The 13,475-nt window shown below is 41.2% G+C and overlaps 1 protein-coding gene across 1 annotated transcript in view; it reads left to right on the top strand.

Moving 5' to 3' along the window:
* CAMKMT (calmodulin-lysine N-methyltransferase) overlaps window positions 1-13,475 on the top strand; it is a 336,083-nt gene that overhangs the window by 303,374 nt on the left and 19,234 nt on the right. The window contains exon 8 of the mRNA XM_075127144.1: window positions 7,859-7,933. Within this exon, the coding sequence (XP_074983245.1) occupies window positions 7,859-7,933 (75 nt within the window). The remainder of the gene's footprint in view (window positions 1-7,858; window positions 7,934-13,475) is intronic.

Raw genomic sequence — 13,475 nt, forward strand, 5'->3', positions numbered from 1 at the left:
GACCTAGACAAATTAGAGTATTGGGCCAAAAGAAATCTGATGAGGTTCAACAAGGACAAGTGCAGAGTCCTGCACTTAGGATGGAAGAATCCCATGCACTGCTACAGACTAGGGACCGAGTGGCTAGGCAGCCGTTCTGCAGAAAAGGACCTAGGGGTTACAGTGGACGAGAAGCTGGATATGAGCCAACAGTGTGCCCTTGTTGCCAAGAAGGCTAACGGCATTTTGAGCTGTATAAATAGGAGCATTGCCAGCAGATCGAGGAACGTGATCGTTCCCCTCTATTCGGCATTGGTGAGGCCCCATCTGGAGTACTCTGTCCAGTTTTAGGCCTCACACTACAAGACGGATGTGGAAAAATTGGCAGAAGTCCAGCAGAGGGTAACAAAAATGATTAGGGGGCTGGAGCGCATGATTTATGAGGAGAGGCTGAGGGAACTGGGATTATTTAGTCTGCGGAAGTGAAGAATGAGGGGGGATTTGATAGCTGCTTTCAACTACCTGAAAGGTGGTTCCAAAGAGGATGGATCTAGACTGTTCTCAGTGGTACCAGATGACAGAACTAGGAGTAACGGTCTCAAGTTGCAGTAGGGGAGGTTTAGGTTGGATCTTAGGAAAAACTTTTTCAGTAGGAAGGTGGTGAAGCACTGGAATGGGTTACCTAGGGAGGTGGTTGAATCTGCTTCCTTAGAGATTTTTAAGGTCAGGCTTGACAAAGCCCTGGCTGGGATGATTTAGTTGGGGATTGGTCTTGCTTTGAGCAGGGGATTGGACTAGATGACCTCCTGAGGTCCCTTCCAACCCTGATATTCTCTGATTCTATGATGATCACTGTGGTCCCTTCTACTCTTAAAATCTAGGAAACTTCTCACCCACATATGCCTCTCTTGCCATCGCCTCCTCCCCTCTCATTCCTTATGGGCCTACCTCTGCTTACTCTTCCCTTCATATCTTTTCTGCTCTCAGTTTTTTATCTTTCATTCTTCCCCTTGTTCATGGAATACCTCCTATTTCCCATCTGGCAAATGCCTGCCTTCCTTCCTTTCCTTCAATTTTCTCCTCTAAATCCATTTATGTGAACTCTTTATACACTGATCTCATCAGTAACACTGTGCCTGTGCCATCCTGTGTTTTGAAATGTATTTTATTATATAATACTGGTTTGAATTAGAATTTAAGAATGTAAGCACCATCCATCCTGTGCACTGCATGAAGCAGGGGTCCTGTGGAAATAGTGAACATGTAAGTAAAGACTGTATCATAATACATATGCACAGGGGGAACAAATTAAGGTTGCATAGACAACCTTAATTCTGACATTTCCTAATTCCTTATTGCTTGACTTTGCAACTCCATTGTCATTGTTTTAACAAAAGGGTTCTGTTTGTAATATTTATAGACATATATACATTGTTCTTTTATTTTTTTTTAAATGAAATGCACATCAAGTGTGGAACATTTGTGCATGCAAAATGGAGAATTGTATCTTAGAAATGGGATATTTATATTCCAAATGGCCTCTTACTTAAACAGATGTGCATTTTGATATGCAGCTGACGTGTGCACAAATTTAGTCAGCCAGTTTGGAAAATTTGGTGCTAAAAATTGTAGCAATGGCTTAATTTAACTGTATCTCTCCTCTCCATCTGAACTTTATTAGAATATGTTGTACAGGTAGTCTCAGCACCAGCCAGCCCCTCCTAAAAGTTCTGATGTTTTTCATTGTTTCTTTATAGTTAATCTATTGCCAGAATGCCTACAGTCACAGCAGGTTACATCAAAACAAAGACAAAAGTGCACACTGGAACAATGCTGTCTCATTAATTTTTTGGGGGGGGGGAAGAGGGGGGTAATGTTGAGAATTAATTATTTTCTCAGGCACAGTACTCATCATTGATGAAGTTCATCCCATGTGGAGAACAAGTACAAGACCTAAGCACTTTTTAATTCCCAAAATAGGACCCAAGTGGGATTACAGTGACCATTGGCCCTGTGCTGGTCCTCTGCAGAAGACTGAATATCACCCAATATCCCCAGACAAAATAATTTGCCAGTATCATTTTGAAAATATAGTCCTAAGAGTTTTACTCAGAACCACAGGAATGAAGGAGGCAAGCAATTGTGTCCTCCGGTTTTAAAATAACAACTTTTATCAAGGGAAGCCCAAATTGCTGTCCAGCCTCTTGGCTTATTTATGCAGAACTGAGGAGTATGGACTGAACACTGAGGGGAAACAAGCTGGCCTTCCTGCATGATAATGTGTTAATGACTAGAATCATGCTTGTTTGCACTCACACATGCAGTCACCCACACTGCCTTACACAATCTTTTATACATACTTGCACACACAAAAGCTAATAGTTTTCATAAACTAAAACCTAAATTCACTTACTAAAAAAAGTAGGGAGAGAGGAACCCCAAATGTTGTTGCTCAGATGCCATGTGAAACAAGATTTTGTTTTTTATTTTAAGCAAGTCAACCACATCATTTGCATCTCTTGCACCATTGTTGTTCCTGTCTGATTTTATGCTCTCACTTTCTCTGTGTGTGACTACTACAGCACTAACTTTGTGTCTACTAGAACCTGCATCAGCCTTTGCCAGAACCGCTCAGGGGAAATTGGAGGCATACATAACTTTTGTGATGAATCTACTTATCTTGTTCTGTCAGTGAAAATTATCTATGTGGACACATTAGGAAGACAACCACTGAGTCACAGAAATGAGATAATGCAAACACACCCAAAATAACAGAATCTGCTAAAACATATCTTAATCTGTAGCTTATTTTCCAAGAAATGACAACTATGTGGAGAAGATGGATCTTTGTCTACTATACCTCTCCTTGCAGCATTTGCCATCTTTGATTTGCCTCTTTGAAATGGAAGGAAACATTTTCATGGGCTTTGGTGGTGCTTAAAGAAAGGATGCCCTTCTAGTCCTTGTTCTCTCATTTGTCCTTTTCCTGATGTTTTTATCACAGTTCTACTTACTTGACACAAATCACATTCTCTGGATTAGCTGCCAATTCAAAAGAGAAAAGAGAAATAAAATATGAAAATGGTTTGATTCTTTTAATTTTTGTGTGTGAATCTATTGCTTTTGAGTGGTGGTGGATTGACAGCAAAGGAGATTGAAACAGCAGCGTGCATTTCCTCATACTGTTTTACTATGCTTCATTCCTGATCTGGAAAAGCCATATTTGTGGGTGAGAGGATAGTTCATTCTACATGGCTCATTCAGTCCTTGTCGTCTTTGCTGGGACTGCCATCAAGGTTGCTAATTACAGTAATGGGTTTGGATGTGGCTACTTTTGCTCTGGGAACTGGTCAAGCTAATTTGATATAGACCATATCATCTACTATCAGCTTGGTCTGGATATGAACCAAACCACCCACAGCCTTCCAAACCCCCCGCTCTCCCCCCACTTTTTTAAAAAAGAGAAAAACAGTTAAAATGTTTTTTGTTATATAGTGACCTAAACAAAAACAAAACAAAACAGAAAAATCCACCCCCCTTTTTAAAATGGGGTTCAGATGTGTTTTCACCAAAGCTTGCTTAATTTATTTTAATTGCGGGAACCTAAACCTGAATTTTTTAAGTGGTGCCTATTTATAGTCACCTGACTTAGTTACATTAGAAAGGATTTCCCTTATACTGCCTTGAGCTGCAAAGGTTTTATTTTTAGTGAAAAAGTCTATTTGGATATGGCTTACTCAAAAAGAACCTCATGGAAAACATACTTTCCTAATCTTACAAAATATTCAGCTCTTGCCATCTTGAAGTTTCCCCTCACAAGGTCTATAGAGCTTTTTGTAGCTTTCAAAGCTTTGATTTTACTGGAATAACAAACAAAGTGTAAGCCAACATTTTAAAGTTTCAGAAACTCTCCTGGGAACTCCTTCCTCCTGTGCTCTCTTCTCATCCAAGATGGCTACTTTGAAAAGGGTAGAGAGAGACTATGGCTGTCAGATATTTGAAAGAACAGTATCACCGAGGGTAATGTGTAGAAATGAAGCCAAACTATTCCTCTGGATGTAATTCCAAACTTTTGGGTGCCCAAATATAGATCCAAATATTGTGGCTTGGGACCGTCTCCAATAATTGGTGACTAAAAACCATTCCTTTGTTCTTTTTACACACTAAAATATAGCATTTCATAGCTGTAAATTTGCACAAAAAGATTATTTATACTGAACACATTTTAAAATTTCAAAAATGTTCAGAGGACTTCCATCTTCTTAAGAGTGCAGTCAAGATGGCTGACTCACAGCTTTAAAAGCTTCTTTATAGCACAGTATTTAACATGGCGGTACTTTTAAGATAAGGACACTTCTAAAAAAAGTTCATTTAGTCTGGTATATTCCAATCTCACGGTGCTGCCCCTTTGTACTTTCTATGATGGTTTCTTAGTCACTTGTATCCCTTAAGTGCAGAAACAATGGCTCCTTCCTTTAGCCTGCCTCCAATTCCCTCAGCTCTGGCACAGAGGTGAAGAATCATTGATAAAGATGTTCCCTTGCTCATTAGAAGGTTAGTGCCTGAGATGAACTTGGAAATCTTGAGCCTGTGAGTATCTCACTTAATCATGCCAACGGGAACTTCTCCAGCTAATTATTTGTTCAGCACCAGGGTTTCTGAGCTGTCATTTAACCATGCAAATGCCTGTTTGTGCTTGCAGTAGGGGTGGATGTGCAAATTTTGCAGGTGCCAAACTTAGATAATTTGTCCCTAAAATTCTTCTGACTCTTTAGGGCTAGATCAGATGTTTGCATTCTGTGTGCTCAACAGGCAGTAAATGTGGGAGAGCCATTCTCAGGGGAAGGCATCTGTGCCTTCAGTACAGTTCATATAAGGCACAAAGTGTGAGGGTTAAAAAAATTTCCAAACCCTTTTTTGGTCTGATCTGATCACTCTTTGTGTGGCAATTAGAACTAAACATGGCCTTTAAGACTCAGCATTCATCTATGAATTTCCAGTTCTGTTTCAGGAGTTTCAAAATTAAGTGAGAGCTAAAAAACCCACAAAACTTACCTTTACCTTATTTTTCGCCATTCTAACCTAAGTTTCCACGGAAACAGGGTTGAAAAAGCCGCTGGTAGCCAGCAGGCATCCAGCAACTGGGAGTGAGAACTCTCTTTTGTCACTTTTCACTACTGGCTGTCTGCTGAGTACTCAAAGTGCCAGTTTGCAAAGCCACCTAGGTTTGTAAAATCTGTACGACGTTCAATTTGAGGGGGAAATAATAAATTAACCAACTCTTCCCCCCCCCCCCCTTGGTTTGGCACAATAAGTTCCAGGAGGGTAAATTGGCTAATGAGTTCTGATCTGTTCAGTTACGCTGATACCAACATAGGCAGAAGCTTTGCCAGCCAATCAGATTTCTCCTTTCGTAATTTCCATTTTATAAAGTTTTATATCTCATTGTCATTTGCGTGTGTGTATGTGTGTATGTGCGTGCATGCGTGTGCATGCTTATGTTGTAGTACTGTAATTCTTTGTATTGTAGGTAGGGTGACCAAATGTCCCATTTTGTGGCCCAGACAGTCCCTTTTTTAAGCCCTGTCCCGGCCATCCTTTGACTTTTTGGGGGCAAAAGTGGGGCTTTTGTCCCATTTGCTCCTACAACACAAATGCCCACGTCTGTGGAAAAAAAATGGGGTGTGGTGCACAGGAGCATGCGGGGGGCAAGCAGCGATGTCAGCCCCGCGTGGCCCCAAACCCACAGGGGGAGAAGGGACTCAGGCCAGCCTCACACGGTGTCCCTTTTCCCCTTTAGGAAATATGGTCACCCTAATGGAAGGAATATTTGTGTGTGCTTAGGCTGTAGTACTATAATTCTTTGTTTTGCAGGCTCCCATTTTTTGCATTACATAGGCCATGTACCCCCCTTTTCTTATATATACAGGGGACTGGTTTTCAGTGAACATATTATCACTGATTCAGGCCCGCTGAGAGCAATTCCAGGCCCCAGGGCAGAACAGTCCGTGGGCCCCCCAGGCATGCACAAGCCGAGCCTGAGCGGACGCGGTCTGCCTGACATTTGCGCAGTGCTATGCTTGTGCTGGCTGGTGCCCAGCAAGCTGCTGGCTGTGCTGCTGGGCGCGCTTTTCCAGCACGGCCAGGGCTTCCACGTGCCCACCCAGTAGGGTTGCCAACTCTCTAATTGTGCAAACTGAAAGACCCTTGCCCCGCCCCTTCCTTGAGGCCACGCCTTTGTCCGCCCCTTCTCTGAGCACCTGCCCCCTGCTCACTCCATGTCCTCCCCTCCATTGCTCGCTCTCCCCCACCCTCACTCACTTTCACCAGGCTGGGGTAGGGGGTTGGGGTGTGGGAGGGTGTGTGGGGTGCAGACTCTGGGAGAGAGTTTGGGTGTGGGAGGGGGTTCTGGCTCTGGCAGGGAGTTTGGGTGCGGGGTTTGGGGTCTAGGCTGGAGCAGGGGCTTGGGATGCAGGAGGGGGGTCAGGGAGTTAGCGCTTACCTCGGGCGACTCCCGAAAGTGCCCGGTACACCCCTCTGGCAGTGGCTCCTAGGTGGGGCACCGCCCCCGCAGCTCCCATTGGCCGCAGTTCCTGGCCAATGGGAACTGTGGAGTCGGCACTCAGGGTGGGGACAACATGTGGAGACCCCCTCCCCAGGGGCCACAGGCCCAGGGATGTGCTGGCCACTTCCAGGAACGGCGCGGAGTGAGGGCAGGGTTAGCCCCGCTGCGCTGCCATCAGGAGAAGGGGGCCCCCGGGCTCTTTTAAATTGCCATGGCTCTTTTAAATTGCCCCCCCCCCCGGTCAGCGGGCCTGTGACTGATTCTCATTTAAATATCAGGAGTAGTGTGTGAATGGAAATGGCTTTTGACCAGAAGTAGAATAGAGCTGCTAGAAAACTGAGGGGTCTGTTTGGTCAAGACCCATAAAAAACAGATAAGTATGTACAAATGGACATAATCAGAATAGACCCTGGTTGCCTCCTTCAGCCCCCACCCCAGGTGTTTTCCCCATAAATGTTTATCTCCTTTCTTTCATGAATAACCAGAAAATGAAAAAAAGGGGAACAGAGTCTGTATAAAAAGAGAGAGAGAGAGCTTTGAATCTTTGCATAGGGTAATGTTATTATAAATGTTTCACAAATTCCAATGCTAATTACAGATTTTAATTGGGAGCAAAGTGCCGAAATTCTTCATGACAGCCACACAATACAGCCGCCTTCATAAACAAAACAGAACTTTGAACATATGTGCATTTTTGGCTATTATTAAATGTCTTAGAATTAAATAACTTATCACCTATGAGAGAATAGGTGTTGACAGAGTCAGTACTGGTGTGTTTTTAAGCTTGCCTAAGGCAACATAGCTGGCATTGAAGTTAAGCTTGGCATTCTTTCTCCCCCTCCTTTCTCTCTCAAGCCCAGGAGAATGCTCACTTCATCAATGAGACTTGTCTGCCAGACACAACAGAGATCCTTGAATTCACTACATTTATTTTGCGATTTTGTATTGCAGTCAGATCAACAATGCTTTGATTTAACTACATGATACACAGGTGTTAAGGGCCAAAACATACACAACCATTCCAGTGGCTCTGGTTCAGAATATACTATTTTTTGGTGATCCAGTAATGAGAAGCTGTATAGACTGCCTTTATGTTTGAATAAAGATATAGTTCTTCAGCTTCAAGATTTCAGAACTAAAGAAGATGTATAATATTCAAGCATGTTTCAGTATTTTTGTATCTTCCTTTTAAAATGATGTGTATATACTTTAAAAAACAATTTTATATACCACATAACAATAATGTTAATGCTTTAAAAAAATCCAAAGACGAAAAATGTAAGTCTAATTTTTTTAATCTTTTTTTTCCTCTAGCGTTTTACGATGGGATAATGAGACAGATGTCTCTCAACTGGAAGGACATTTTGACATTGTTATGTGTGCTGACTGGTAAGTACATAAAAATCATAAAACTCATCTTAGAAAAAATAGCTTTGCTGGAGTAATTGTACTGCGTTGCTTGCTGATGGCTAAGCAAAGTCAACAAATGAAGCACAAAGCCACCTTAACCTCAACAAATTAATATTCATCTCCATGTGACAGTTATAAGGTAGTCTTCTATCACACAGTAACTTCTACCACATTATTTCCCAAAGATTGATTTTGAGAAGCATTTCCATTTTCTGGAATTGCCTCTGTTTCATGCTTGACGTATCAGTAAATGGACGACTTAGGCAAATTGCAAATAATTATGGCTCAGTGAGGAACAGTCTGGAGAAAAGGGAGTTTATCAACACAAACAGCTCAATTAGCTTACTTCTTAGGAAAGATCTGACTATTGATATAAGGGGATGAATATTTTGCTCCTCAGAAAATCTTTGCAGAGGAAAAAGATTTTCAAAATCTTTTTGCATCACATTCTGTTTCTTAAATCAATTCAACAACAGTATTGATAAGCATACACTGAAAATGATGGTCACATTATTACACAGGTAAATATTGTTAATAATAAGAGAATGCTTAGTACAAATTAGAGCACAATACTTAATTTGTGACTGAATGGTTTCATGTTAAATTCTAATATAGATTCTATTTAAATATATCAATAGATTTGGCTGTGGACACAGACCAATTTTTTATATTGACGGTGCAGATTCATCCTGTCCTCTGAGTGACTGCATGCCCACTTTCAAAACAGTGCATTCTTAATTATAAATGAAGAAAGCTAGAAAATGTAGGTGCAAGTTTCAGTTAAAAAGGGGGAAGATAATTTTAAAAGAAATCCTTCCTTACATAATTCATATTTGTTTTTGATTCTTTAGATTGCCGTAACAGAATAAAAATGTTTCTATTCTGAGGCATGTAATTATTGTAAGAGTCCAAATTCTGAACATAATGACTTCACAGCATAGTTGAATTCAGCAGATTTCTGACTCTTACTAAGAAATAATTAAAAGGAAAAGGGGTGGAGGGGTGGAAGAAACTGTTTATTGTCTTTCTAAACAATGCACTTTTAAATTGGCTTCTCAGAAACATTTTCACTATGTTTGGTGGTGGGGCATTGCTTTTGTTTTTTTTAAAGAAAATTGTTGAGGGGGGTTTCAGAAAAAATATTGATTTTCTTTAATAAGGGGTAAAGAGTATTTATTCATCTTTCGTCCTTTATGGCTACCTATTTCTTGGCTTGCACTGAATGCAACAGTGCTTCCTTTCCCTTAGCATTTAATTTCATAAAAGTTCTTTGTTCCCAAAAAGGACAGAGATGGGTTTCTAACTAATCGCTGATAATGTGCCTCAGAGATGCATCATCTGATTAAAATAAGGAGCTAAACAACACCATATGATTTCAGCAAGTAATTTAGTAAATGCCTTCCTCACCAAATATTAGACTGGATACTCCAGGTTTCATTGCACAGATGAAGTTAATGCTGGGCAGGATTAGATCAGATTAAGTATGAAAGTCAGATCAGAGTGCTGGCGGACATGAGCAGGAGGGCAGTAGTCTTCTCGGAGGCTTAGACAAGGCTCGCATATGGATGTTCTCCAGATTATGTGGGTGAAGCAAGGTCTTGCCAAGAGATTTAGAGTTAAATTTGTTCTTCACACAAATATCAAAACAACCTGGCTGTGCCATCTCTTGTATTCTTGATACTCACACCATGTCATCCTATTTGTACTGGGGAGAATAGCAGAGGGAGCCAGACTTAAGTCATTTTTTCATTAATATTCTTGCCTAATACTCCACCCAGCCTGTTTGGAAATAGTGTACTTTCATTAGGAAACAAAGGATCATACATGACAGATAAAATCCTAATGCATGTTCAATCTCTGGGTTTTGTACATTCATTTTGAAGCATTTAAGATACAGGTAAGTGAATAAATATTTATAGATTTTTAATAAATAGCTACATGAGGGTTCATTTAAAATACAGATTTTTATACACAAATTACCTTTATATTTAGTGCTCCTAGTGCCAAAATGCAAATATACACCCATTCTTTAATAAGCATGAAATCACTGTAACATTTCTCACTTTTTAAAAATCATTGATTCAATAACAGAAACTAATAATTTACCCAATATGTTACCAGAGTTAGTTAAAAAAATGTAGAATACATTTATCAAAATATCATCTTTTTATTTTCATGTTTTTCTCTCCCAAAGTAAAGAATCACTTCAGAATTGCTGGAGTTATTTTAGTTTTCTGAGTTTTGGGGCTGCCATTCCAGACGAAAAGAAATCACTTTCCATAGAGTTCTTCAGGTGACACCTAAAGTATGCAGTGATAAAAATAGATAGAATAGATTGCATTTAGACCTATCACATAGGTCACTGTCAGTCGATAAAATCTGGGATTAGAATAGAGAAATATAAAGTAAAAATCTGAGTTCAAATATTAGGTACATGGATAAAATCTATGTCTGGTTCTCTGAATAGCTAACCAGTGGTACTGCTTGATCCCATTTACATGAAAACAAGCTCTATTCATTCCAAACCCACACTGAGGTTCAAATAAAAATATACATGATTACAACAAGCAGCAATTTGTTTATATTCTTAAATCATTCATATATTCATATATTTACATTCAAACATTCATAAACCTTCTGTGCAGGGGTGGAAAATAAGTTATTTCCCTGAACAGACAGCCTATTAGTTCACAGCTACATTTAGTAGCCCAACTTGATTATAAAATAAATAAGAGGCAAACTGTGAAAGCAAGTTAGTTAACCATTCAGGGTTTTGACAATAAAAATAGTTTCATGGTTCAGCAGTTCCAAATAATTTGCAAAATGTCACCTTTGAGATAAAAATAAGGGGAAAAATATTGGAGAGGCCATATCTGTGATAAAGATGCTCTTGAAAAAACATCAGTTTACTGGAGTATTTTACTCTTGTGTCCCTAATCTCAGGCTCTTGTGGGGGAGAAGGGGACTTCTCAGCCCACAGGACTTTCAGTGGCACATGTCGTGGGGTGCAATAAATGCAGGCACAGGAATTGTAAAAGTGAGATTGAATAGAATAGAGGAGAGAGAAAGAGACGGGTCCACCCTGTACAGGCCACAAAGAAGACTCTTCTTCGGTTCTTGAGTGCCCCAGGTTTCTGGACTTACTGAAAATACAGGATATATTATTTTCCTGATTAAGAAAAAATGAATGTGATGTTATTTTTTTTAATTAAATGTCAAAGAGAAACTTGGGGAGGGTGAGGTTGACGTTGGGGTAAAGGGAAAAATCGTTGGCCTTTCAATTTTCTGTTGTAAACAGCTATGATTGGACTATAGGTTCAGACTAAGCATATCGGTAGTCCCATCAAAATCAGTGAGACTATTCCTGTGTCTAGGCACATGCATAAGTATTTGCATGATGGAAGCCTAGGGGCCCAAATCCACATTCCTTTCACTGCCAAATTTCCCCCTGAAGTCACTGAGGGTTGTGATTCACTGGGAATGCAGGATTGAGCTCCAATTACTGATTGACTTCATGACATTGGCGTGTACTATACTGTATTTAATATAAGAATTCCTTTCTACCGGAATGCAGTAAGATCTCTGTCCTTGAGTTTAGAGTAACGTGTCATTGTTCATTTTAAGATTACCTTTGTACATGCATTTCAATTGCAGTGAAATCTGATGGTGTGGAAATAAGAATTTTTTTACCTAATGAATGTTTTTCAGAGTATGACAGCTCTACAGTTGAAGCGGCGCAAAAAGATAAATGACTCTGTACATTAGGTGCTGCAAATGATTGCAAGTCATGTCTGAAGTACCATTTGTAAACTATCCCATTGTACTTAGCTTTTGCTGCATATGCTAAAGGAAAAGAGAGTTGACCTGATAGCCTATAAAATATAAACATATGCCCACTGTTCAGAGGCACTAGTAATACTAAGACCCAAAAAGATGGGATAAACCGTATCAGCCTTTACCTAGCTGAGAATTCTTTACTGTTTTTCTTTGTTGTAGCTTACCATTACTTCCACACAGTTTTTGTGTAAGCATTTTTTCTTGTTTTAATGGTAGGTTTTCTTAAAAGGAAAACGTTCAGAAAAAAAGAGTTGTTTTAAAAAAAGAAAAAGAAAAGATGGAGCTGACAAAGGTGGCCTATAATTCCATATAGATGTAATATAATAACCACACTGGCTAAGAGCCAGTAACCCTACTCCAGCTTCTTTACTGCTTGGACCAAACACTTCTGTCCTGACCTGTAAAATGCTTGTGTTCCTATCCTGGGTCTCTGCTATCAGAGACTTCCTATTACAGAAATCTGAGGCATTTTGTTTTGTGGACAAAAATTGATTAGGAGCTTGGTTAAGAAGACTATCAAACCACTGATGAGCTAAGCCAAATTTGAAGTGCAGTTTCCAGAAATGAAAGACAAGTGCAATAGACCAGCATATCACTTAATTCAGGGGTTCTCTGAATTTTTTTGGTGGCAGAATGCGCCACACTGACACTTTTTCCTAAAATTATTTATTTTTCCTAAAGTTAATAAAGTAATATGCACATATATACATCCAAATCATTGTAATTTATTTATGTAAGGTTTTGGGTTTTTTTTTGCAGACTCAATAATAAAAATAATGCACAGTTATTTCTACTCTTTACTGGATCTAACAGAATAGAAACACAAATAAGGTGCTTTGCACAGTTCTTGTCTTTTGCTTTTTTTGGTAAAAGCGGTTGTCTGTACAACAATTCTGAAGTAAATTTAAAAATGCTTTGACATAATAGAAGTCCAAACAATAATGAAAACCGTATCTGGGTGGCTTGGGTCTGGGGAGGGGAGGCATGGCTGGGGCTGGGCCCGGGCTTCTCCAGGCAGGTGATGGGGCTCGGGGCTTTGGATGGACTGGAGCTTCTCTGGCTGAGGGGGGCAGGCACTCTGGGCTTTGTCCAGCCTGGGGCTCCTCTGGGCAGGTGTGGAAGGGACGGGGGGGTCTCGGGACTTCAGCCAGCCTGGGGTTTCTCCGGCCAAAGGGGGGGGCACTCAGGGCAGTGGGCTTCTGGCTCCAGTCACATGGGGGGGACAGAAGATCTCGGGGCTCTGGCTGCTGGGGGTGGAGAGTGGGGGCAGAAGGGGTGGAGTCAGGGGCTAGCCTCCCCAAAGGGGGGCTCCACCCACTGCCCATGCGTCCGCCACTCACCCCCTCTCCTGCTGCTCACCTCTGGATCCCTCCTCAGTCCCCCACGCACCGCTTGCCTCCTCTTACCCCCCACCTGCTGCTCGCCTCCTCACTCCCCTGCCACAGACACCCTCCTGCCCACCAGCAGAAGCCCCAGTCACTGGGTGGCTCACTGCTCATGTCCTCACTCCCCTGCTCGCAGCCAGACCCCCACCCACCTTGTCATCCTGCTGCTGGCTCGCCACTCACCTTCCTTACTCCCCCGCCACTTACCCCACCGCTTGCCTCCTCCTCCCCCCGCCTCCTCACTCCACCCCTGCTTGCCTCCTCACTCCACCCCTGCTCACCTCCTCACTCCCTCGCTT

Source organism: Caretta caretta, chromosome 3 (assembly GCF_965140235.1).
Source record: "Caretta caretta isolate rCarCar2 chromosome 3, rCarCar1.hap1, whole genome shotgun sequence".
NCBI lineage: Eukaryota > Metazoa > Chordata > Testudines > Cheloniidae > Caretta > Caretta caretta.